This window comes from Girardinichthys multiradiatus, chromosome 23 (assembly GCF_021462225.1).
Source record: "Girardinichthys multiradiatus isolate DD_20200921_A chromosome 23, DD_fGirMul_XY1, whole genome shotgun sequence".
Classification (NCBI taxonomy): Eukaryota; Metazoa; Chordata; class Actinopteri; order Cyprinodontiformes; family Goodeidae; genus Girardinichthys; species Girardinichthys multiradiatus.
In genome coordinates this window covers 30,284,285-30,311,611 of record NC_061815.1, presented here as the reverse complement: position 1 = coordinate 30,311,611, position 27,327 = coordinate 30,284,285, and the positions used below count along the sequence as shown (strand labels likewise).

The following is a 27,327-nucleotide window of genomic DNA, read 5'->3' as shown; positions in this document are numbered from 1 at the left end:
GTAGAGAGAGGGCGAGACATTCGGCAAATGTCGCCAGGTCCGGGACTCGGACACGGGACAGCCGCTTCGAGGACTGTAGCCTCTGCATATGATCGCGCGCTTAACCCCTACACCATCAGCGCCGCAGCAACATAAGAATTTTAAAACATTTAAAAAACAGAATAGACACATTAAAGAAGCCTACCAACTCAAGGTGCCAAAGGCCTTCATGAAAAGATGTTTTAAAAAAACACAAACAGAAAGTGAAGATGCCCTTCTAACATTTAAAGGCAACATGTTCCAAAATCTGGAAGCCACAACTGAGAAAGCCAGATATCTAAATATTTGCCTTGTTTTTGGGACAACTTAAAGGAAGCGGTTCTGCAGATCTAAGGGTCCACAAATGAAGTTTACAAAAACAACAAAGGCGAATGTGTGCAAGGAAAACCTCACATTGCTTCTTACCATTAAAGATCTCATCACTAATGCAGGACAAAACCTTGAAGTCTCGAAGCGGAGTGATAATGGCTGTGATGTTTCCCAGCATGCTGCCCATTCCCAACAGCAGAAGCATGACGAAGTACAGCACTGACCACAGCTGAGACAATGGCATGTTCTTTATGGCCTCACTGTACACTATAAAGGCCAGACCTGTGCCCTCTACTGCCTGAAATTGACAGATGAGATATCATAGATGGATGAGAAACTGGCAAGGATTCTGCTTCAGTTTAGTCTGTGTATAAACATAGGGATGCTCTTTTTTTTAAATAAAAGCAGTCATGTAGTCCAGTGTTAAAAGTAACCACAATGAAACAATGCAACTGTCTTTTGTCATATTACAGTAGAAAAATACTTTGATTCTCAGAGATTTATTGTACTACATATGTAATACGTCAAAGTACCTTGTCATTAAAATTTGTGAGGATTTAGACAATGATATTTAGAGAGAAATTTATGCAGCTAAAAATCAAACAAAATTTTGTCTAAATTAATTCTACTATAGTTAAATGATTTTGCGTAGGAATGAATGCCTGGGAGAATAATTGCTTTGTTGCTATTGTGGTTGCAAAACTACTTGGAGTCTGTGACAAACCTTAGATACTAACAGGAGCATTAGTCATCAGTACCTGAAGGGAAATTTATTTAAATTTAATATATATATATTTTTTTACATTTTTACTATTTACAGTAAGCAAATCTTGTAGTGGTAAATGTAACTAGTATATAGATTATTTGACCAAATATCAAATAGATGTTTTGTCTTTTTTATTTAGTATGTTTTTTAAAAACAACCCTGTGGATTGTGAGGTACATTTCTTGGCAATGGTATGAATTTTCCTACTAACCATTTGGAGAATAGCTGTATTTACACCGAAGACTGAGTTAAATTTCTAAAACATGGGCTGCACATATCAACCACCATCAATTCAATATTCAATTCAAATTCAAAAATACTTTATTCACCCTTATGGGAAACTAAATGTTGTTGTAGCTCATATTACGCAGGTTTTCTTAAAAGAGCTGTTGTAGATGCTGATGGCTGCAGGCAGGAAGGATCTCCTGTAGTGGTCCGTCTTACAGCAGGTCTGAGGAAGCCTCTGACTGAAGACACTCTGTTGTTGTACAACAGTCTCACGAAGAGGATTCTCAGGGCTCTCCATAACATTCTTCATTTTATGAAGAATCCTTTTTTGCACAATGATCTCCTGAGGTTCTACAGGAGTCCCCAGAAAAGAGCCAGTCTTCTTTATTAGCGTGTTGAGCTTTTTCAGATTCCAGAAGTGATTACACTCCACAACATACCTCTACAAGATCAGCATCTTGGTCCTAAGCTTCCTCAAGAAGTACAGTCCGCTCTGTCCCTTCTTGTAAACGGCTTCAGAATAAGAAACAGAATCTGACTTTAAGTCAAGGTAAGCAACCAGGACGTCAGATGAACAAAAAATAAATTCATGGCTAAAAAAAAGTTTGTTGTCATTTTAGGGGTTATTTGCAGCTTACCGCTTTGCTGCATCCATCGTTTCCAAAGACAGAAGGAACTGACCCCTTAATCAGATTAAATCTTTCGGCAAATCCTTCTTGAAACTGATACTAACCAGGCACTTTGAAGAGATGCAGATGCTGGGTGACAGTGTAATACATTGTGTGGGTTAATACACCCAACAACCGAACATTTAGACTTATCCTCTTGCAGCTTTGGCGTATTTAAGCTTAGACTACAAAATCGCACAGAGAAAGAAAAATAGTGGATACATAAATTTGGTAGCTGGAAGTCCATTACCTTATTTAGCTGTTCTGCAGCAAATACTGTAATGTAACAATTTAGAAACTGTAACAGAGAATAGAGAAAACTAAACGGATTGAAAAATATGACCCAAACAGAATATACAGATATCCACGCAGCACCTGGAGAGACTAAATTGAATATTTCACAAAAAGTTGATTCTGCATATGCCTGCTTTAAATGCAACTTTTGTCCTCTTTTATGCAACTATAATTAAAAATCTTTAAAAGAAATTAATAAAAGTCACAAAATATTTTTAAATGGTAGTTCAAAACAATCACAGATAATTCAGACTGCCCCGCAATTATACCCTAACCTATCTTTAGGTCAATGCAATGAAAAAGCCAAGAGACATTTGTTCTTGAGGTGCCAAGAACAAGGAAAAAGTTCTGTCTGTTAAGGATATTTTATAATTCACAACTCAAGTGCAGAACTTTCAGGAAATCTTTATAGTTCCCACCTACTACACTATTTGTGTATAATAGTTGTAGGACACCACACAAGAAAACATTTATGCCCAATCTGATGTGTCAAAAACATGCTGCAAGAACAGAATGATGTTATTTTCTTCTTGCAGCCCTTGGAGAGAAAACGAATGTTTCTGTACTTGCGGAGTATGCTTGAACCTTACAGTCTGATCATTGTTAGTAAAGCAGACATTCTCTCTAAGAAGTTATTAAACTTTTCTAGTCCTTAACAGAAACATATGAAAGATTGGCTGTATAAATTACAGTGAACATAGGTCTGCCTCAAAATTAACATTACTAAAAGGTAAACCCCATAAAACTGCTGTTCTCGTTAGAATAACTTATTTTCTAGTAAAATCAGCATTCCTGGCACTCTTCTATTTACTGATATTTCTGTAAATAAAAATAAATGAAGACCCCCTGACCTAGAGTATTTGTTCACATCGTTGCTTTTCACATTCAAGTGGTATTTGTTTTAAGAGAAATAAAGGAACATAAAATGAATGGTGACTCCACAGAGCAGTGTCACAACACCACAAAAGATTTCAAGTGAAACTCTACCAAAGTAAAACAGCCATCAAATTAACGAAGATGAGGTATAAACTACATATACAGTACATTAACTAGAAACTGACTACTGCAATGCAGGATAGAAAGCAGATTTTATCAGTTAGCATGCTGTAACCCAGTTAAAAATAATCTTTCTTGATTCTTGAATGAGAAAGATATTTGGTTTAGATTGTTGTGCTCATTCTCCTTAAATGGTTAAGAAAGTGGTGTATTTTGAATGTATTTTTCATATAAAAACAAGATGATTTATGGAAAATGTTGGTCATTTACAAGCTGATGCTTCAGCCTTTACTATGTAAAAGTATTTATCTTAGCATGTACAAGTTGTTGTACGCATTGACTACAGTATTGTCATCACTATTAGTGATGCTTATTTTTCGTGTTTTAACTTCATTTTATTTATACTTATAAATAAAGAAATGACAAAGTACATACCGTGCTTAGCTCACTCTCAAGGTTGCAATCTTCCAGTTTGCAGCTAAGTTCAGCGAACTGCTCTGGATACGTTTTGTTCAGCTTCCCAATCCATTCAAAAACATTGTCAATTGTTATGCTGTCTTCGGCTAGACTGAAAGTGTTGAGCAGCACAATGCGTGTCCTGAGATAGAGGAAAAGGGGACAATTTATTAAAACGGAGATGAACCTATGCTAGTAAGATGATTACATCAATGAGATGTTTGAAGACAGACGGCATACTGATATCCAGCAGTTACAATTCAATTCAATTCAGTTACTTTTATTCATATAGCGCCAAATCATAACACATGCTCTTACTTTCACTATTCAATATAGCCCGGAGTTCTACTGTTGTTTTTCTTCATCAGACATTTAAGTGGTTGCCGATCATGATCATTCAGGATTTTGTTTCCGGCTACATTTCTTCCACAAAGACGATGGGTCCCCCCTATCCTTCCAGTTTTTAATAATGCGTTGGACAGTTCTTAACCCAATTTTGGTAGTTTCTGCAATCTCTTTAGATGTTTTCTCTGCTTGATGCATGCCAATGATTTGACCCTTCTGAAACAGACCGACATCTTTTCCACGAACACAGGATGTGTCTTTCAACATGGTTGTTTAAGAAATGATAGGCAACTCATTGCACCAGTTGGGGTTAAATAACTTGTTGCCAGCTGAAACATAATCGCCCATGCAGTAATTATCCAATGGGAGGCTCATACATATTTGCTTAGTTAAATCCAGGTGGCGACTTTTGATTTGGCCAGGCAGTGTATATATTCCAGATAAAAAAACACAACTTTTATGAACAGGAAGTCTTACATACCTCCTTAAACCTAATTTGAGATGTATAGAATTCAACAGTCAAAAATTTCCAACTTAGAATTTGTAACTTTACCTTAAGCACACAGTAATGCCTGGACATGAAAATATGTGACACCAATAATGCATACCTCTCCAAGCAATTCTCATAGTTGAGAGTCGCCTTGAACCCATAGATGGCAAAGGTTACAACTGAGGAAAAGATGGAGGTTCCACTGTTGATAAGAGAGACAATGATGGCCTGGTGCTCAAAGTTGTTGTGGTATTGGTTGTAGCTGGCAAAAGCTATGAGTGACCCAAAACCCAATCCCAGAGAGAAAAAGATCTGAGTGGCTGCATTGATCCAAGTAGTAGGATTGGAAAGTTCTTCCATCTAAAGCACAGAGATGCACATGCAGAGCGAGATTCAGCAAACCCCATTGTTCTGATACCAACAGTCTTTGTTCCTACATCCAATCCAACCTCACCTTGGGTGTGAACATGTATTTGACACCATTTATAGCTCCATGAAGAGTAATGCCTCGAATCAAATAGATAAACAGGACAACATATGGAAATGTTGCAGTGAAGTACACAACCTACAAAAATCAAACAGCACAATTAAGAGATGCAATGCAATGAGCTGATATTGTCAGGAACAAAATTAAGGATCACATAATCACCGTTAACTCTATTTATATAGGCAATTATACAAAATATTATTGCTTTATTGAGTCTGTAAATAAGGAAGCTTTCGTACCTTTCCAGTTGACTTTACACCTCGGACAATAAATAGATAAGTTATCAACCAGGCAAGCAGGAAACACAGTGCCTGGCCTGTATGAATGCTTCCATTCTCTTGAATAGAGGGAGAGATGTTAAGGGTTTCTCTGTAGAAGAAATACTGGGTGGGTGTAGCTCTTTCACACTCCTCTATAGGTCCTGTCCGGTTGGAATTTACAGGGCAAGCTGCCCAGGGCAAGACAGGCTGGGTTAGGAAGGAGCACAGAGTAGATCTTGGGTACACGAAATGCCAAAAACACACAATTTTTAACTGTAAAATCACAATCATGAATTTATAAAGGTTCCTTTTAATAAAACAAATCATATTAAAGAAAAATCAACAACAGATGATTCAGGCAAAAGAATACTTCTAAACAGATTTGCTAATTTGGGTCAACTACAATTGACATTTAATAAATGTGTTGACAAATTTAGGACTTCCAAGTACTGGGCCGACTGCATTGCTTATTTCAAAAACTGCATTTCAGTTTGCAAAATGCCAACAACGCTTAGGTTAAGTGCATTATTGCTATATAAAAGCTAATTTTTAAGCTAGAGGAAAGGGTGGTAACTAAAACTGATGAGTCTGCGCAGGAGCATAGAACACAATGTGCAACATTTCTCTGATTCAGCAGATTGTCAACATGTTCTAATTCTTCACAATATCAAACAATCTTAAGCCCCAACCAATCCAACACAGTTTCTGTCAGGTCATGGAGCTGTGTGCAGGTTTGTTTTGCTGTGTGAGTGTTGTGTTTCTCTTCCTCCACTAAGGTGTGACAGGGAGGTGCAGCCACATAGCTGCACTGCATCAGAAGCAATTCCTGAAGATCTTCATAAGCAGCTGAGACTTTGGAGGAGGCATCAGATTGTTTACTCTGCTGAGTGGTAATCAGACCAAACAAACCTTGCGTTATGTCTGCCTTTAGCTTCTCTGCTATTTGCTAACCCCTTGCTCTGTATCTCCCTCCAAGGAGTGGTGTTTGTTGAACCCAGCCCTGGAAAAACCCTCCGTGATCCTGGCCCTTCCGTGTTGACAACAGCAGAACCCACTTCCTGGAAAACTCACTGTGGTTCAGTCTCCTGCCGGTTAGTAACTACTTCAATGAAGTTACCTTAGCCCAAGAGTCCCTCAAAGAAATCAGATTCTACCTGCAAGTGTGCTCCTCACTTGACCTGCCCTGCCTGTCCACCCTCCAACATCATCCATCGTTTGAAGAAGCCTGCTCGCACAGCAGGCTCACCTGCCAACCTCAGTCTCCGTGGCTTACCCACTCCCTCCCACAATCTATCTACTCCACTATAAGTAAGCCCAATATTCACACCATCTGGATTCATCACCATCTTCCTTACATTAACAGTTCTCTCCCTTCTATTGAGCCGATTCCTGAAGCCTGATGATTATGGAGTCCTGTTATTGACAAGAAACATTATTACAATAAACGTGTTTAAACCATTTCCCTGGTGTGCTGCTCTAGACTCTCCTGGTACAAACCCCAATATGACAGTTTCAGAATTTGCCAACTAAAACATTTAATAAGCAGCTCACTTGAAATGAGTGAAAGAGGTACCAGAAACTCCATGCGTTGATAATGTTGTAATAGAGACACAAGTACAATGATGTTACAACACTGGCAAGACCTGAAACAAGATAAGTATAGAAGAATAAAGGTTACAAAGAAAAGTTCCCTGAATACGTATCCAAGTTACCATCATCAAATTTTGTGTTTGTAATCCAGACTCTTACCAAGTCCTCCTAAATATGGGCTTATAGCAGTCCATGCCCCAATGCTGCCTAGACGCATCTTCTGACCAATGGCTAGTTCCAAGTAGAACAAAGGCACACCCTCCAGAAACAGCATGAGGAGATATGGAATTAAGAATCCCCCTGTAGGTGACAATACATGACTTAGACAACAAAGACTTGCACTAAAACGTTATGAACAATGAATGTTGTTGCCAATGTTGACATTCTTTTTCAAAATTAAGATGCTTTCCAAAATTTGACATAATAAATTAAGCCAGAATTATTTTTATTTAATAGCTATGCAACATCTGTATAAAGGAAAGTTTAAAGGTAGCCCAACAATATTTTGTTAGTTGACGCAAAGTTGAATTTGCTTCATGGTTCTTGACATCAAATAAAAAATGTATGATCCTATAATCTAATAAGTGTTGTGTCCCAGCCATGGATAAAAACATGGATGCTGGTAAAAACAACTCTGAACCTTTGAATACAGTTTTTAAAGTGCCTGTGACATACCCACAAATGCAGATACTGAAAGGAAACATCTTAATACTGAAGAAACTGTGCAGCAACTGAAATTATATTAGGATTACACACATGATTAAAGACAACTGAAACAAAAAATAGTCATATTTCTTTGTTAAAATTTTCACGTCCAAAGTCGCCTGGAAGTAACACGAAAGGGTAACTCTCTGGTCATTCACTGTGCGAGTGTCAATGAGAAATTGTTCAGGTGGAAGATAGGTTGTTTAAAAACAGCATAAAAAAAGAAAATTATATATATATATATATATATATATATATATATATATATATATATATATATATATATATATGCTAAATTTAAATGAAAAGTACTGTTTTTCAAGATTTTACAAGAATATTGAAGCATATCAATCCTGAAAGTAAATGTCAACATTACCAAAAACAGTAATTGTTCATGTTGTTTTAGTGGAAGCAGATGTATAAAGAGAACATTTTGTAATGTACTGTACCAGAACAGCTGGTACTAATATGATTAGGGGGTCTTTGGGTTTTTCTCCTATTTGGTTCTCACAGTTGAGTTTTGGAACCTGTTTCTGTTTTGGTGCTTTGGTTGTCTGCTTAGGTTTGCTTTCTTCTGATTGTTGTATTCTGTTCATAGTACTTTCTGGATTATGTTCTGTTATTACTATGTTTCTTTGGTTTAAATATGTCATTGTAATATTTAGTTCCAGCCAGGCTTTGTTTTCACTCTCTGTCTCTGTTAAAGCAATCAGCTTCATTCGGTCCACTGGGGTCCACTCAGTACACCACATCCTGACAGGTACAGAACCTAAATCATCTCGTCGTCATCTTCTGCTTCATCTGGGACGGGGTCGCTGGGGCAGCAGACTCAGTAGACACCCAGACGTCCCTCTCTCCAGACACCTCCTCCAGTTCCTCCAGGGGAGCCCAAGGCGTTCCCAGGTCATCCAAGAGACACAGTCCCTCGAGCGTGTCCTGGGCTGTCCCCTGGGCCTCCTCCCGGTGGGACATGTCCGGAACACCCCCCGAGGAAGGCATCCAGGTGACATCCGGTATAGATGCCCGAGCCACCTCAACTGGCTCCTCTCGATGTGGAGGGGCAGCGACTCTACTCTGAGCCCCTTCCGGATAGCTGAACTCCTCACCCTATCTCTAAGGGAGTGCCCGGCCACCCTACGGAGGAGGCTCATTTCAGCCGCTTGTATACGGGATCTCGTTCTTTCGTTCATGACTCAAAGTTCATGGCCATAGGTGAGGGTAGGAACATAGACCGACCAGTAAATTGAGAGCTTTGCTTTTCGGCTGAGCTCTCTCTTCAACACAATGGAGCAGCACAGCGTCCCCATTACTGTAGCAGCCACACCGATCAAGACCGCAAGATACTTGAACTCCTCCACTTGATGCAGGAACTCCCCTCCAACCTGAAGAGGACAAGCCAGTCTTTTCAAGTTGAGAACCATGGCCTCAGACTTGGAGGAGCTGATCTTCATCCCAGCCGCTTCACACAGCTATGCTCCTCTCTTCACCCAAATGTCCAAAACAGGCAGCCAAAGGTCTGAAAACATGACAATAAAGTCAATCATCAACCTCCTGCCTAGGGTGTCCTGGTGCCAAGTGCACTGATGACCACCCTTATGCTTGAACATGGTGTTCATTATGGACTATCTGTGACTAGCACAGAAGTCCAATAATGAAACACCACTTAGATTCAGATTGGGGAGGCCATTCCTCACGATCACGCCTCTACGGGTGTCACTGTCGTTTCCAACCTGGGCATTAAAGTCCCCCAGCAGAATAATGGAGTCCCCGGGAGGGGCACTATCCAGCACCCCCGACAGGGACGCCAAGAAGGCTGGGTAATCCGCACTACCGCTCGGCCCGTAGGCCAAAATGACAGAGACCTGTCCGCAGGGATGCGACCCTCTCATCCACTGGGGTAAACCCCATAACGAGACGGCTGAGCTGGGAGGCAACAAGCAAGCCCACCCCAGCACGCTGCCTCTCCCTGTGGGCCACTCCAGAGTAGAAGAGAGTTCAGCCTATCTCGAGAAGAAGGGTTCCAGAGTCCACACTGTGGATGGAGGTGAGCCCAACTATTTCTAGTCGATATCTCTCAATCTCCAGGTGACATTCCACATCCCTAGAGCCAGCCTGAGCATCCGGAGATCGGGCAGCCGAGGTCTCCACCTTCATCTGTTGCCCGATCCTCTTTGCACCGGTCCCTCATGGTTCCCCCTGCAGGTGGTGGGCCCACTGGGGGATGGCCTTGCGTCTCTCGTTCAGGCTTGGCTCGGCCGGGTCCCGCAAGGAGCAACCCGGCCACACGGCGCTGTCCGACGAGTCCCGACCCCAGGCCTGGCTCCAGGATGGGGCGAAAGCTCCGCCGTACCGGGCGACGTCACGTACCTCAATTGCGTGGCCCTCATGAAGGTGTCTTGAACCGCTCTGTTTCGGACCCATCACCCAGAGCCTGTTTGCCACAGGTGACCCTGCCAGGGGCATTTAAGCCCCAGACAACATAGCCTCTAGGATCAATCGAGCACTCAAACCCCTCCACCACCTTAAGGTGGCGGTTCAAGGAAGGGAGAACCTAAATCATGATATTTAACTTTATTTTAGTTAGGGTTTGGGTTATATTATTATGAAAAAAAAGAGTAATGGGTATTAAAGAGAAATGGAAAAAATTTACTTTTATAATACATAAAGTAACTAAACAACTGCATGTGAAAATCTGTTTTATGTACTTTGCATTACTTAATTTTTGAGGTGTTTATGTGCTAAACTATAAGACCAGTAAAATGTTGTTGTTTTATTAATGTTTTGTGATTTCCTGGTTCTAAAAATGACAAACTGTTCAAAATCAATGGAGTGGTGCAAGCCGAGATTATATTTTTGCTGATCAAGCAGCACAGCGCAGTCGGGCAGGTATTATGCACTGCAGTTGAAGCACAGTTTATTGAAAGCACCAGATACTTTCCCCATAAGTAAACTATTGACTAATTAATCTTTAGTAATCATTTTAAAAAGACTGCAACAAATGAAAACATTTATTATGCTGAGCTATGGTATTACATATTTAAAATGTATTTATTTAAAGTTAACCTGTGACTATGGTCCTATAAGTCAGGGGTTTCAAACATTTCAGCCTATAAACCCCAAAATAACAGTACCAGAGCTTGGTAACCCCCTCTATCCCCAAGGGTGACTGAAACATAATCAAAATACATACAAGAAAATCCAAACACAGTAATAACCACAACATCAAAAGAAAATATATGATTTTACGGATAACAATATGGAAGAACATGAAAAAACATGGAAACAGAACAGTCAGAACAATCTCAATGTAACTTACAAGTGAACATATTAAATTAAACATAATATGACACAATACTTTCATTTCCTTATTAGCATAATATCCTAACCAAAGCGATAGCATACACTGTAACACTGAGTAAACATGTGAACAGTACTGTGGTGGTAAATTTACATTTTAAGAATTACTTTTACATTTCAGTGTTAATATCTCCATCCTAATAAGATGAATGAGCACTATGAGTGGAGCACAGCAGGTCTACTCTAGGAGCCACTGCAAGGAGTCATTAAATACATAAAGTGAAATAATTATATGTATTTTTAATTGAATTTATTTAAAAAATGACATTTAATTGTTTCTTTCTTTAGAAACTACTGCTATGAGTCACTGACTTAGCAAAATGCGTGGAGCTGGCTTCTCTGAGGTGGCCTCTCTAAAATTATACCTCATACACTATTGGTCAAAGGTTTTGGACACACTTTCGCATTCAATTGTTTTCTCTAAGGTATATTTTCACTGAACACATATGGAATTATGTAGCAAAAGAAAAATTGTAAAGAACTTGGAGAGAATGCCAAGAGAGTAAAGTAGTAATCAAAGCAAAGGGTGGCTGTTTTGAAGAAACTAAAATATAAAAATGTTTAGAGTTATTTCACACTTTTTGCTTACTATAATAATTCCATATGTGTTTATTCACAGTGTTGTAGTCTTTGGTGAGAATCTAGAATGTAAATAACCATTAAAATAAAGAGAGGCATTCAGATAGAAAATGTATCTAAAACTTTTGACCGGTTGTAAAGTTGGTTTCTTGCTGAGTACCAAGCAAAACTATTTTGAGTTTATAGAAAAGTAGAAAGACCATCAATGTTTGACTAGTCCACTATAAAGGACAATGTTTTTACTGTAACAAGTTATGTAACTGGTTTAAAATCTATCATCTGTAGACATTAAACATTTTAAACCTAGTGTTATCTTATTTATTAAATGAAACACATTACATTGCTTAAAAACAATAATAAATTGCAATTTTATCTACTGAGTACAGACAAAGGATGAGCAGAAATGGCAAATGGTACTTGTTTTTCTCATTTAAAGCCATCCTTACAACAAAACAGTCTAAGACTCTTAAGTATTTAAGTATTCTTGCGCAAGTGAACCTTTGAACAAGGTATTTGTGTAACATGTTGTTGCTATAATCCCACCACCACGCTACAAAAATCCACAATCTCATTTTGTATGATTTATTTGCATGGATAATCTTGTACTTATTCCTTTGTGGTCCAGGTTTATGGTAACATTGTGTCCTCATAAAAACTTAACTGTTTTCCAGTTGTGAAAACTTCATTTATAAGGTTAAATTAAAGGTAAGGACCTGAATTGGCACTTTTCCCCCACTGTATTCAGAAAATTAATATAATAAATCAGATTATATTAAACCATTTTACTTAGCTCAAAAATATTTTATTTAAAGATAAACAAAGGAAACAACACTGGGGTAAAGTGTTTCATGAAATCTATTTTGTGAAGGAACAGGGAGTAAAATAAAATTCTGTGCAACAGACAGAAAGCGTGGCAGAGGTGATGTCTCCCTGATTTATCATATCTTCAATACATTGTAATACTGCATGATCTGGTGGTTGAAAACCAAATTTGCAGTGCAGAGTAACTCCAGTGGGATTGGGCCTGTGTATTTTTTTTTGAGAAGAACTATGTTGCAAAGACTACAGTGAGTCTGGGGTGAGATACATATAAAATTAGGTATTTCATGCCAAAAACAAATAATGTTATGCATAAATATGGATAACCAACACTCTTGATAGATCTATACAGACATGTACAGACAGATTGGTGCTTTGGTGAAGATATTGAAGTTTTGTGCATTAGCCTAAATTACACATAAATAAAATGACCCACTCCCCTACTTGGCAAATTCCACACCAAGCTTGTCGAACAATTTAATTGAAGCAACAGTTAACAGCAAATACGATGGCCTTTATTTCACTATTATATGTGAAATATGAAAACAAAACATCTGTTTTGAATTTGGGTTTCTTACTTATAGGAGCTTGAACAGCATAAACAAGGAAAAACTTATGTGAGTTTGCAGACTGTCAGTCAAAGAGTAATCTAGAGAAAATGCAGACATATTAAACAGGTTTCAATGATTTCCAAGTTTCACTTCCAAAATATTGTCAAAATTAGAAATATTCTGCCCAGGAGTGATGCTGAAATTGTTATTCTTTACCATCAGAAAGTCCACAAAATTCAGTTAAAAGCCTTCAGATTATTCAAATCGCTGCAGCAACAGTTCTGATGAAAATGAAAAAGAGGGATCATCTTTCTCCTATTTTATTTTGTCTTCATTGGCTCCATGTTAAATCTAGAATACAATTTAAAATTCTTCTTCTCATATATAAAGCCCTTAATGATCAAGCTCCATCAAACAATAGAAATCTGATTGGTCTATACGTTCCTAACAGAGCACTTCGTTGTCAGACTGCTGGCTCCTTTCTTCTGTTCTGCTTTTAACTTGATGTGTGTGGCATCGGCTGAGCTACTGCTGCCAACGACTTAATTTTCTCCTTTTATAGATGATACACTTGGGCCCTATCTTGTAGTGTTTTACTCTGTCTCTCTCCTAGACATAGCTATTAGCTTTTACTGTGACTAACTGTATGTGCTCTCTTTCTTCATATAAACATGAAAACTGGCTCACAGCTTATCTATTTAGCTGTATTTGTCTGCTAGATTAAGCCACTAACGGAGCTACTACTGCCATTAAATGAACTTTTGTTTAACATAGAAGGTATTCCTTGATCAGAGTTTCTGTGTTTTCTTTTTTTTATGTGTGTGTGCTCTGTCTTCTCAAACCCCCAATTGGTCATGGCAGATGGCAGAGCCTGGTTCTGTTAAAGGTTTCTTCCTGTTAAATAGGAGTTTTCCTTTTCGCTGTCCGTATATGCATACTTCCACTGTTGCTACATGCTCGTCTGCTGGGTTTCTGCTGGAACAGACATTCTTGTATATACAATAATACAAACATTATTTGTATATTGTTTATTTGTTTTTATTTTTTTAAATTAATTAATTTATTATCGTTTCACGCAGATTACTTCAATGTGACAATCTCACACAGTAATGTTAATAGCAGCACAGCACTACACTGACGGGTGGAGGCGGGGCTTCAGCCACCATAGCTCCAGCTGTCAGTGGGTCAGTGGAAACAGAACAAGTATCGTGCCGAGTACAGCGAAACCGAATGGAGCGGAGCCACGCTGCCTAAAATGAGCCAGTGGAAAAGGGGCGTATGTTGGCTGATTTTTATAAACAGCCACAGAGAAGTATAAAGTGGTCAGCCACAGTTCAGATGTTATAAGCGGCTAAGTCTTGAAAGTAAAATCAGTTGGTAAAAACTGAGAGTGAGACTTTTGACTATGAGACCCTGTGTGTCATATTGGCTAGAACCAACTGACTCTAGTGCAGCACGAAGTACGGAGCCGAGGTAAGATTTAACAAGTTAATTATGAAACAGGTTTGGTTCCAGGATCCAGCAGGGGTCTGGTCTCGATTGGCGGCACTCTGAGGGTTGAAACAATGGTGAGTCACAATGGTGAATGTCCGAAGGAAACGGAATCTCTTACTTGGAGGAGATGGTATTTGATTTAGAAGACAGACAGCAAGCCACGGATTCTGAGGTTGACAGGTTGGCGTGCTGTATGAGCAGAATCTTCCAGGAGGTGAGTTTTGTTGGAGGGTAGACAGGCAGAGCGTGGATTATGAGCTGAGGTTCTCTGGATCTGGACAATTTCCTTCTGCTGGCAGGTCCAGGGAAACAGGAAGAGTCATTCAGCTGAGATAAACACACTTAAGTGTCAACCAACCCGATCGAAGGTTGACCGAATACTGAAGAACCAGGACTGGGTTTCTCAGAGCGGTAACCTTAGGAGAAAGAAGCAAAGCCAGTGTAAGAGTCAGAGTGACACCGAACACAGGACTACTCTGAGTTGGACTACTGGTCTGATTGCAAATCTGTGACAGTAAACAACCTGATGCCTCCTCCAAGGTCTCAGCAGCTTATGAAGTCTTCCCTGATGGCTCCTGATCATCTGCAGCTGTGTTGCAACAGCTGCCTGTTGTACCCCTGTGGAAAAAGCAGGAACAACACTCCACACAAACCTGTGCTCAGATCCATGCTGGAGGGCACAAAGGATTGGCCACTGGTTTAACTTGGGTCATATGGAAAGTTGGATGGACACAGAGATGAGACGGGAGTTTGAGGCTCACAGCAAACGGACTGATGAGTTTTTTTGACGGGAAAAGGACTAATGAACCTAGGAGCCAGTTTCTTAGAGTAAGATTTAACGGGATATAGTGAGCAGAGAGCCAAACCTTCTGTTCAGGTGAGTAGGTTGGAGCTGGTCTTCTTCTTCTATCTGCATAGATCTGAGGAACGCTGGAGAGCAGCTCTAGTTTGTGCCCACTCCTTTGGCAGTGGGTGAAGTACGTTCTGACAGATGGAAGAACTGGCTCGGGACAAGAAGAAGGAAGGAGAGATGGCTGACAACCTAGTGATGTTTAAAAAGGTGACATACTGTACCTGTGGCTGCAGATATATGGGTGTTGTGAGCATTCTCGGCCCACATGAGATGTTTGCTCCAGGATTGTGGATTGTTGGTACATAAACACCTCAGGGTGTTCTCCATCTCCTGGTTCAAGTGCTCACATTGGCCGTTTGTCTGAGGGTGAAAACCAGATAACAGTCTAGGTTGTGCTCCTAACACAGAACAGAAATCTTTCCATACCTGCGAGATAAATTGGGGTCCTCTGTCAGAAATGATTTCAGATGGTAATCCATGAATCCTGAAGACTTGTTGAATGAGTAACTTAGCAGTGACAGCAGCAGATGGGAGTTTGGTTAAAGCAATGAGATGATATGCTTTAGAGAATTTATCTATTATAGAAAGAATGACAGTTTTGTTGTGTGAAGGAGGCAAACCAGTAACAAAGTCCAGAGAAATGTGTGACCAGGGTTGACTGGGGATGGACAAGGGTTGAAGGAGTCTGGCTGGAGATTGATGCTGTGAGCACAGATGGAACAGGCATTGACCTAATCGACGACGTCCTTGTTAAGGGTTGGCCACCAAAACAATTTGCAAATGAATGCGATTGTGTGGCTTGAAGCAGGATGTCCTGAGAAAATAGATGCATGGGGCCAATGGATAACCTGAGATATTTGAGAGGTAGGAACATAAATGCGACCTGGGTGTCCTCCTCCTGAGTCCTTTGCACCTGGTCCTCCATTTTCCAGGAAAGAGACCCCATGACACATGACTGAGGAATGATCAGTTCAGGTTCTGGCTCATTCTCATCCGGTGAGAATTGTTGGGATAGTGAATCGGGTTTAGTGTTCTGTGATCTGGGTCTGTAGGTTATGGAAAAGTTGAATCTGGAGAAGAATAAAGATCATCTGAATTGGCGGGAATTTTGGCATTTTGCGGATTGAAGGTAAGCCAGGTTTGTATGGTCCATCCAGTTGATGATGGGTAAAGATGCGCCAGTGACGCCATTCCTCCATAGCCATTTTTATATCAAGTAGTTCACGATCACCTACATCATAATTTTAGAAAGCGTTGAAGCGCTTTTATCGTGCAGGGAGTTGGCCAGTCCACCACTGCCTGAACTTTACCTGGATCTGCCTTGACCTGTCCACCCTCAAAAATAAATCCAAGGAAGGATATGGTGGACACATGGAACTCACACTTTTCTGCCTTGACGTACAGACGCTTCTCCAGGAGACGTTGTAGAACCCTGAGGACATTATTCTTGTGGGATTCGAGATCTTTAGAGAAGATTAAGATATCATCAAGGTAGACAAAAACAAAGACATTTATGAAGTCTCTAAGGACGTCATTTACCAGAGCTTGGAAGACTGCGAGAGCATTAGTTAACCTGAAGGGCATTACCAGATATTCAAAATGTCCAACCGGGGTTTTGAGGGCGGTGTTCCACTCGTCCCCTTCACAGATGCAGACGAGGTGGTAGGCGTTTCTGAGGTCAAGTTTTGTAAACAAGGTGGCACCACAGACGGTTTCAAAAGCTGGGCAAGAAGAGGTAGTGGATATTTATTTTTAATGGGTGATCTGATTTAGTGCTCGGTAATCGATGTATGGTCTCAGGGTTTTGTCTTTCTTCGCCACGAAGAATAAACCTGCACCGACGGGAGAGGAGGAAGATGGGCGAATTATTCCTGCTTTGAGTAAGTCGTTAATGTACTGTTTCATTGTCTTTCTCTCAGCATCGTAAATGTTATATAGACAACCAGGTAATTGACCAACACGAAGTAAATTAATACTGAAGTCGTATACGGGGCGATGAGGCGGAAGAGACAGCACCAAATCTTTACTGAACACAGTTTTGAGATCATAATATTCACTAGGAACCTGAGAGAGGTTGGGTTGGAACTGAGGTAGCAGGAACACCTAAACGAAGGCAGTAGCCTCAATGCAAGAATAGGTCCAGTTTATATGGGGAATCTTTTGCCAGGGATGACCTAGGACCACGTGGGCTTCTTTGCTGGGGCAAAAAAAGAAAGAAATTTGTTCATGATGATTACCAGATGTTATGAAGTGGAGGGGATGTGTCTGAAGACAGACAGTTTCCAGTGCATTTCCGTCTAATACTGCTACTGGAACAGGAGTGGGCAGGCTTTGTGTAGGAATATTTAATTCTTTGACCAGTTCTGGATTGATTAGATTTTGTTCTGCTCCGGAATCAATTAGGGCCAAAACGGGATGCTGCTCCTGTTCAATGCACAGATGCAAGTGGAGATGAAATCTTACCCCCGATTTCAGCAAATTTGCCCGTCAATTCCCCTTTGTCTATTGACGGGATCTCCCGTTTGGCCAAACCGGGCAATGTAGACGAAAGTGACCCATCTCACTACATTTCAGGCATCTTTCAGATATTAGTGGTCTATTTCGCTCCTCACTGCATAATCTGGTTCGGCCAAGCTGCATGGGTTCGGCCTGAGGGGAGAAAACAGCAGATTTAGTTTTAACCTCTGGTGACGTCATCACAGGCGGATGACTTACCGTGTCAGGTTTGTTATGATTCTTCTTTCTTGTTCTCTCTCTGATTCTGTTATTTATTCTGATGGATAGATGTATCAGATCCTTCAGGGTGTCCGGTTCGTCACAGCTGACTAGCTCGCCTTTGATTCTTTCATTTAAAGCGTTCCGAAAAGCCCCTTTAAGAGCCGGCTGATTCCACCCTGATTGTGCGGCGAGAGTGCGAAACTATGGTAATTTCTGCTACTGATCTGTTGTTCAGATTTATCACTATGCCAGAGAGAAAACGTTTGCTTAAACTGATCCAGAAATTCTTTTAGAGAAAAGAAATTAATTGCATTTTCATCAATTAAGGTTTCTGCCCACCTTAACGCTTGCCCTCAGAGGAGTCCAATGATGTATGCAATAGGACTGGTGTCATCAGGGAAAGCATCTCTGGATTGTTGGAATATACAGTGCCTTGTGAAAGTATTCGACCCCCTTGAACTTTTCAACCTTTGCCACATTTCAGGCTTCTAACATAAAGATATAAATTCTAATTTTTTGTGTCAAACATTTTTAACAAATAAAAAACTGAAAAGTGGGGCATGGAATATTATTCGGCCCATTTACTTTCAGTGCAGCAAACTCACTGCAGAAGTTCAGTGAGGATCTCTGAATGATCCAATGTTGTCCCAAATGACTGATGATGATAAATAGAATCCACCTGTGTGTAATCAAGTCTCCGTATAAATGCACCTGCTCTGTGAGAGTCTCAGGCTTCTGTTCAAAGCGCAGAGAGCATCATGAAGACCAAGGAACACACCAGGCAGGTCCGAGATACTGTTGTGGAGACGTTTAAAGCCGGATTTGGATACAAAAAGATTTCCCAAGCTTTAAACATCCCAAGGAGCACTGTGCAAGCAATCATATTGAAATGGAAGGAGTATCAGACCACTGCAAATCTACCAAGACCCGGCCGTCCCTCTAAACTTTCATCTCGAACAAGGAGAAGACTGATCAGAGATGCAGCCAAGAGGCCCATGATCACTCTGGAAGAACTGCAGAGATCTACAGCTGAGGTGGGAGAGTTTGTCCATAGGACAACAATCAGTCGTACACTGAACAAATCTGGACCTTATTGGAAGAGTGGCAAGAAGAAAGCCATTTCTCAAAGATATCCATAAAAAGTCTCGTTTAAAGTTTGCCACAAGCCACCTGGGAGACACACCAAACATGTGGAAAAAGGTGCTCTGGTCAGATGAAACCAAAATCGAACTGTTTGGCTACAATGCAAAACGATATGTTTGGTGTAAAAGCAACACAGCTCATCACCCTGAACACACCATCCCCACTGTCAAACATGGTGGTGGCAGCATCATGGTTTGAGCCTGCTTTTCGTCAGCAGGGACAGGGAAGATGGTCAAAATTGATGGGAAGATGGATGGGGCCAAATACAGGACCATTCTGGAAGAAAACCTGTTGGAGTCTGCAAGAGACCTGAGACTGGGACGGAGATTTATCTTCCAACAAGACAATGATCATAAAGCCAAATCTACAATGGAATGGTTCACAAATAAACGTATCCAGGTGTTGGAATGGCCAAGTCAAAGTCCAGACCTGAATCCAATTGAGAATCTGTGGAAAGTGCTGAAGACTGCTGTTCACGAACGCTCTCCATCCAACCTCACTGAGCTCGAGCTGTTTTGCAAGGAAGAATGGGCGAGAATTTCAGTCTCTCGATGTGCAAAACTGATAGAGACAAACCCCAAGCGACTTGCAGCTGTAATTGCAGCAAAGGGTGGCGCTACAAAGTATTAATGCAAAGGGGCCGAATAATATTGCACGCCCCACTTTTCAGTTTTTTATTTGTTAATCCAATAAATGTCCTTCCACTTCACGATTGTGTCCCACTTGTTGTTGATCCTTCAAAATAAATTTGAATTTTATATCTTTATGTTTGAAGCCTGAAATGTGGCAAGAGGTTGAAAAGTTCAAGGGGGCCGAGTACTTTCGCAAGGCACTGTAGTTGCACACTGCAAAAGAAACCCTTTACTCTTCTCCAAGAAAATGGTTCAGGCGTTGGAGGTGGTATGCCTCGACAGGCTGAGGGCAGCGGCAGGTGTCGGGTTGGCAGCATGAAGTGGGACACTTGACTGAAGAGCTTGTTCAAGGTGAAGTCCGTTATGGATAGCTTGGATGCTTCTGGAGATCTCCATTGGAAGGTTGGGAGAGTGGCGGAGAAAATATTATTACCTGCCCAAACTCCCTCAGGAGGTAATAAGGCCGCATCCTCACATTAAGTAATTCTCGGGTGCAGGGCTGCTCCTTCACATGGGCATGCATCTTGTTACACCACCTTTTCATTCACAAACACCAGCTCTTCTTCTTTCTTCTCACCGCTCCACACTCTGGTTTAAACCTGCCCAGGGAAACCACTGAGTCCGCTATATGTCTATTTAACCATGTCTCCATAAAACACAAGAGGCTGCACTCCTGGTACTCCTTCTGGTGTCGCCTCAGCGCGGCCAGTTACTTGGTCTTGTTGGAGATGGAGCGGACATTTCCCATAATTACGGAGGGCAGACATGGTCTGTAACTCCGCTTCTGACGGCCTCCACTGCAGCCTCTCTTTCCTTCTAAAATAAACATTGTAAAACTTACCCGTCTCCTGGAAATTTCTGCACGTGGGTCAAGAAGCTCTTAAATACTATGATGTAAGAATCATATAATAATATAATATAAGATAATATAATTATATAATTATTGATTAATTAATATTTATCAAGAATTATAATTTTAAATCATAATTTGAAAAAAATTAATTTCTAAACCAAAAAAATAATTACTTATGAATCGAAATTAGAGATGTCCTTTGGTGTTGTAATTATGGCTCAAAGACCTTGATAATTACAATATTAAATTCTCAGTAATAATTGATAACTGTTACTAGATGTCACTGTTTAATCAACACTCATCATTGAGTATGTATGAAGTCAAACCAGCAGTTATAGCAAAAACAAGATAAAATATAGTACTGAGCAAAGCTTTGGGAGGGGCCACCACCAGGTTGCAGTCATAAAACCCCCAAAGTTGTAGCTCAGTTAACCCCAAAGGTCATAAAACTTTTAGGCGGCAACCAGTGGAAAAACACAAAGAGTGAAGACAATGGAATAATGAGTATTCCACCATGAGGTTCTAGCAGTCCAACTTTAAGTTCACCTGAGTCTGCGCTCAGGTGTTCAAACACAGTGAGACACGCACAGCTTCAAAGCGCAGCGGCTTTCAGGGTCCAACAGCAATCAAAGTTTCAATAAGACATTTCATGCACATATACAACTTAGAACACAATGGACTATAAGTGGTGATTCTAAACCGCCCTAAAATCCCACTCTATCCTGCCCAAGCTATTTCTAATAGAAATAAAAACAAAACGGTCATCTTCTCTGGAGCAGGGGGAGTTTGTTACGCGTCCGTAACAAACTCAAAGACGGCCGGCCTTCCTCCTTTGGCAAAAGGGGAAAAATATGACGGACCATCAGCAGTCAATTGGAACAAAAACAAAGGAAAATTTCGTCTCCTTGGAAAACCTCCGTGGGTTTATTGGTTACGTGTTAAATCCACGTCTTCGATCAATAAAGTAAAACTTGCAAGTCTTCCTATTCTTGCAAACTTAACTCGTTGAGTTTCTCATGAGTTTTAGCCAGTGGGGAGAATTAATGAAAACCCACGTGTGAATTTCTTCTCCAGAAGGATGTGTGCGTCCGTTGCGTGGTAACCGGTCTATGTTTCCAGCGGGGAAAAAGCAATGGTGGGGCGCCTCATATTCCTTATATAGCCCACTGTGACATCAGAGCTGCAACGCCCCTTCCTATCAGCTGCAATTCCTGCTGGGAGTTGTGGTAGCAGACCATACTGGGGTATATAGTACTAGATGACACTGGGAGGTATAGTAGCGAACATATGGTCCAACAATGACAGAACACTCAGGCCATACAAACCCAGCAGAGACTCTCAGGTTGGCTCTAGACAAACAGATATCTTTACTACTCACTCATGAATTTAGTAGAACAACAGAACCAGACTAACCATAATATGGAACAAATTGCTGCCCTTTTGTACAATACGCAGACTAATCCTCCATCTGTTCCTTCCCCTACAGTGACCCTAGTGTTGCAGTTCCGACAGTACATCCTCTCATGACCGTGAAGTCACTACTGCTCCTGAATTTTTCTCAGGGGAGGTAGGTCGTTGTGGAGGGTTTCTGTCACAATGCACTCTTGTCTTCAATCGTTCACCCTATTTTTTGCCCAATGATGGCTCAAACTCAGTTTTGACTATCATCACGGTGACTCTGACATCTCTAGGAAGATATGGAAATTGAAAGGGGGGCAACAATCTGTTTTGGATTTCTCAGTTGAGTTTCACACTATCGCTGCAAGTTTAGGCTGGAATCCCAGCGCTCTTGAAGGAGCTTTCTTTCATCCCCTCAATGAATCCATCAAAGATGAATTGGTCTTATGAGATGAACCCAGTTCAATTCTCTGCAGTTATGTATTCAGTTTTGAATCTAGGATCAAGGAATGAAACCATGTCCAGTAGCTCTTGTGTGGCTGGGTCACTATATTTTTCTTCAATGTAACCAAGAGCTCTTGACTTTATGTCCTTTGTGAGATCTGTGTCCTCATCACTTTCAGTCAGGATTGATGTTCTCAGGAGATGGAGAACTGGCTTCAGGTATGACACACTTACTAATGCTTCACCGGACAGAGCATCTGTAAATTCCTGAAGAGGACCAATGGCATTGTTTATAGCTTCAAGGACATCTGTGTCCTGCCAAGTTGGGACCAGGTGACATGTCTTCTTGTCTTCAGAAAGAACCTGAGACAACACCTTGCTCTGCTCCAGCACCTGCCCTATCATTTTGCCTTGAGCCCCATCTTGTCGGACATTCTGTGATCAGTGAATGCTAAGGTAAATTTAATTCTTGTGCCTTTTTCAGAGCCGTCTTCTTTTTCTAACTATGAGAGAAGACCCCAACTATCTGTATCTAGAGTCCTGTTGCCCGCTTAACTCTTGCATCATCTTTAACAGCTATTTTCTGGACAAAACAGAAAAAGAGAACACAGACATTAAGTGAGCATTACAGGTTGTAAATAATAATGGCAAACATAATTTTCTAGCAATATAACAAAAGAAGTACAAGAAAATTGTATTATAGAAAGCAGGAAAATACATCAAAAGCTTAAGCAAAGGTTATTATTCATTATCTAATGTGTAAATATGTTATCAATATTTCTTACTCATTTATAAGGGCTTCAAAGAAAACAAAATTAAGAGAAAAACTACTAATACACAGTTCACAGACATCACATTATAAAAGCATACACACTTACCAATTGCAAGATGCAGCCTGTGTCCGAAACATTGAAGTCTGGTCCATTCATTAAGCTCCACAGCTTTGATAACGTTTGCTGCATTATCAGTTGTGATACATTTCTGGTCCTCTTCTCTCAGGTTAGCTTTCTAAGTGAGCTTCGCTGGATGTGTCAAATAGTTGACAGAGCAGATCCTGGGTCAGTCTGGAGCGCAGCCCAAAAAAAACGCAGCTTTGGCGATCACGTGATCATGTTGTCTGAAATCGCAATTTCAATCAGAAAACGATAAATCGTTCAGCCCTAATGGAGACCAACCGCCGCATCGCTAACCGCAAGAGGATTCCTGCTCCTCACTATGCTTCTGGTCAGAAGGTTTGGCTCTTGTCTCGCAACATTCCTCGGAAATCCATGTCAGCCAAGCTGTCTCCCAGATACATTGGGCCCTATACTATTGGTTGCATCATCAGTCCCACTGCTGTTTGCCTCTGGCTTCCTTAGCATCTTCGCATCCACCCTACGTTTTATGTCTCTCAGCTCAAGCCTGTTCGTTCCAGTACCTTGTGCCCTCTTCCATAGTAGTACCTCTAGCCTCTCCAGTTTTTTGCTTTGATTACCTGTTGTGATTTTGCCAACCTTTGCTAAGGTGCCTTCAAAAACTAGCTAACTAAACTAGCATTACGGCTTTGGGATTATTTCAATTGCAATGGAAATGGAGAGGGAAATGAAAAGGAAAGGGAAAAAAAGAGACAAAGAGAAAGAAGTTGGGCAAAAAGGAAAAAGGGAGAGAATGAGAAAATAATATAGGAGAGAAAGAAGGATAAAGAGAATACAAGGTACCTTAGAAGACTGCTTCTACACCAGGGTCTGCCTGGTCCAAACTAGCCCACCAACTAGAGCTGCCCCAGGATGAAACAGTCCCAACCCCCAATAACCCAGAGCAGCCCACCGCCCAACATGAATTTCCCCACAGGGCCACCTCCAACCAGGACACAGATTTCAAACACAGGTCCCCGAAGGCAAACGCCATGAATCCCCTCTCCACGGGGGCACACCCCAACAGATAAGCTCCACCCTCGAAAAGCCGATGAAAAGATCCATACAGTGTAAGCTCCACACACAGTCAACCTCCAAGCACCCACGCCTCATCCCACCCTCCACCACACAGCGCGGCGCAATGGCAAGGCAAGGGCCCCACACAACGCCACCCCAGCCTCCGCCCACAAATGCAACAGAGCAGACAACGCCAAGCCCCGTATTCACAACAGCCACCCGACCCCACACCAAGACAGGACAAACTCACCCAGCTAATGCATGCACACACTGTAAACACTCATGCATGGCATATCCTGATGCACCGAGCAGGCCAGCCAGTCCCTCAACCAAGCGAAGCCATATCCTAATCACCGCTGCACAATGCCTGGCCAAGACCCCCCCTGCCAGAACCTGGCACCCCCCACTCCCCAATATATTCTTATTATACGAGTTGAGTACTCTTATTATATTGCAAACATCTGAGCTAGTCCAAAGAAATAAGATCTTTGTTCTGCGCTGAATTTTGATAAAATGTGTGGTTTTTACACCTTCATTCCTAGAATTGTTGCAATTACAAATGTTCAACAAAGGCTGAACAAAAGGTTTAATTTTCATTAAATGAAACACAATTTTTCGATATAATCATGAATGATATTGTTTTACAGTGACCTTAATGAGAGGCAGCCACTTTAAGGTGTGAAGATAAAAGAGCTACAACCAGGAGTGAGAAAAGTAAATACGTTACATTGCTGAAAGCTGTCTTATTTGGTACTTTTGGTGCCATATTCATTGTTGGATGCCACTAGTAAATTGTATTGCAAATTGAACTGAAATATCACAAAAAATTGCTGTTTTAGCCTCAGCGTAGGGGTACTCAAAAAATCATAACACATGTTTTTGCAGTAAAATGTTAATCATATTTTTAGCCTATGTAAAAACAGTCTTTAGCCTTAGCATAAAACTAAATAACGTAATCATGTACCAAATTGGTTTCAAATATTTCAATATACCTCTGAGCACCCAGTATAATTTAAACAATAAAAACAGCTCCGAAATACTATATATTATGTCTACTGATGTCTTCATTGTTTATTTCAAAGTAATCAGCAAGTTCTTAGAGGGATTTCGTATAATTTGTGGTGTTTCCCTAACATTGCAAACAAACACATCACAAAGGATTGTGCCAACACTGGGACAGGTTTAGATAAGACATACTTTCATCTGCAGGAAATAAAAGTTTCTGCCACCACGACTTTTAATCAAATATTTTATACTGTGCAGTCCTTGACTTTACGTGAGCCCTGTAAGGAAGGATTTAGGAATGAACCATGAAGCCTATGATTCGCCCTGCATTCGTCCATCAAAACTAACCTTTTGTAAAGTATAACCTCGTTGTCTTATAAGATCAAACAACTTATTTGATATTAGTGCTTTCAGTCGCTCGCAGCTTGTTGGTAAATGGTGTTTCACAGTTATTTTTATCTGAGTAACAACTGACTGTTAACAATAGCAGCTCTAGGTTCCCTTATGGAAATGTACCACCAAATCGTGACTCATTTTGGAAGCAGTAAGTCTCGAACCAGTGTTAGCCTCTACTCACTGTATCAGAAAGAGTTATTCATAATAAACATCTCACATACCTTTAGATTTCTAATTACTTTTCAAACCTCAAATAAAACCCGGGGTCAATTTTTAAAGGGAATTGCCTGGCTGTCATTAAACGGGCGTTACGCAACATTATTGCTCTGGTGCGAGAATAAAAATGCGTTTAAAACCAAATGCAACAGATTGCAGACATAAATGACAACTTAATCAGTTGCAACTAACACAAGAAATAGAAAAATAAATAAATAAAGCAGACCACACAAACATCCAATTGATTACGTATCTTAAGACTGGGATATATGGGCACAAGAACATTGAAAGTAACGGGGCTTTCAGGTAACAATCAGTAACTTACCTCCACCGTGCATTTGGCAGAGGTAAGGAAACCTCCATACGTTTCCCAGTCCCACGGCATATGAAACACAGGCCAGTACAAACTCCGTGGGATTTTTCCAGTTGTCTCGGGCATCTTTTGCCATGCCTGCGTTCCGTGAAAATCTTGTGAGCAGCACGTAGCCGTCCAAGTAGGGGTCTCAGCCGACGAAGTGGGCGTTTCTCAATCGGGGCGTTTCTCAACCACCAACCCTGATTGGACGAACGAAATCCAACACAAATCAAGCGCAGCACATGATTTGACGAGCATTTGACGATGGGCGTAACTCAACCGCAACAGATGATTGGACGATAACAGGAAGGGATTTTTTTTAATTCACGTTTGTCACTGGAGTTTATTTTCTGTTTATAATCTTCGATAACACCCCCCACCTTTTTTTTTTTTTTTTTTTACATCGAATCTGTTTGAATAAAATAAAATAAGAAAATAAACAAAAAGGTCTCTCCACGGACTTGTTCAATTTTTTTCCTAATTTTAGTAGTTTATTCCCTGGCAACGGACTTTTATTTATTTTTTTATTTTCATAAAGTTGATCTTTTAATAATCAACGGTATTTACTTTCCAGAGATATTGTGAGGGCTAAAAGTACATATTGGGACAAAATGATTGATACCCTGCTATTATTTTCTAAAAGAATATCCATTTTGGGCATGAAAATAATGTGAAACTCACAAAAGTAGTTTGAAACAAATCAGAATGAAAACACAAAAACGTATCATTTAAAAAATAATTATTGTAATGAGAGTAGCTTGGAGACAAAGGATGGTACCCTTGACTTCATATTTTCTTGTTCAACATTTTGAAGCAGTCACCTCTGACAAGTGATTGCTGTCATTTTCAATTCAAATTCAATCAAAATTCAAAAATACTTTATTAATCCCAAAGGGTAATTAAATGTCGTTGTAGCTCATATTATGCAGGTTTCTGCAAAGAGCTGTTGTAGATGCTGATGGCAGGAAGGA

The 27,327-nt window shown here is 40.6% G+C and overlaps 1 protein-coding gene across 6 annotated transcripts in view; it reads right to left on the bottom strand.

Moving 5' to 3' along the window:
* LOC124860184 (sodium- and chloride-dependent transporter XTRP3-like) overlaps window positions 1-26,485 on the bottom strand; it is a 31,514-nt gene extending 5,029 nt beyond the window's left edge. The window contains exons 1-9 of one of the 6 annotated variants that reach the window (XM_047353227.1): window positions 14,957-18,385; window positions 14,552-14,849; window positions 7,088-7,228; window positions 6,912-6,981; window positions 5,318-5,545; window positions 5,046-5,156; window positions 4,710-4,951; window positions 3,736-3,898; window positions 445-646 (exon numbers count right to left, since the gene is read on the bottom strand). In XM_047353227.1, coding sequence (XP_047209183.1) covers window positions 445-646; window positions 3,736-3,898; window positions 4,710-4,951; window positions 5,046-5,156; window positions 5,318-5,545; window positions 6,912-6,981; window positions 7,088-7,122 — 1,051 coding nt within the window. In that variant the 5' untranslated portion in view covers window positions 7,123-7,228; window positions 14,552-14,849; window positions 14,957-18,385. Of the gene's footprint in view, window positions 1-444; window positions 647-3,735; window positions 3,899-4,709; window positions 4,952-5,045; window positions 5,157-5,317; window positions 5,546-6,889; window positions 6,982-7,087; window positions 7,229-14,551; window positions 14,907-14,956; window positions 18,386-26,326 lie in introns of those variants that run through there. The other 5 variants (XM_047353225.1, XR_007036289.1, XM_047353223.1 and 2 more) reach the window with 5 other exon arrangements.
* Between the last annotated feature and the right edge of the window lie 842 nt (window positions 26,486-27,327).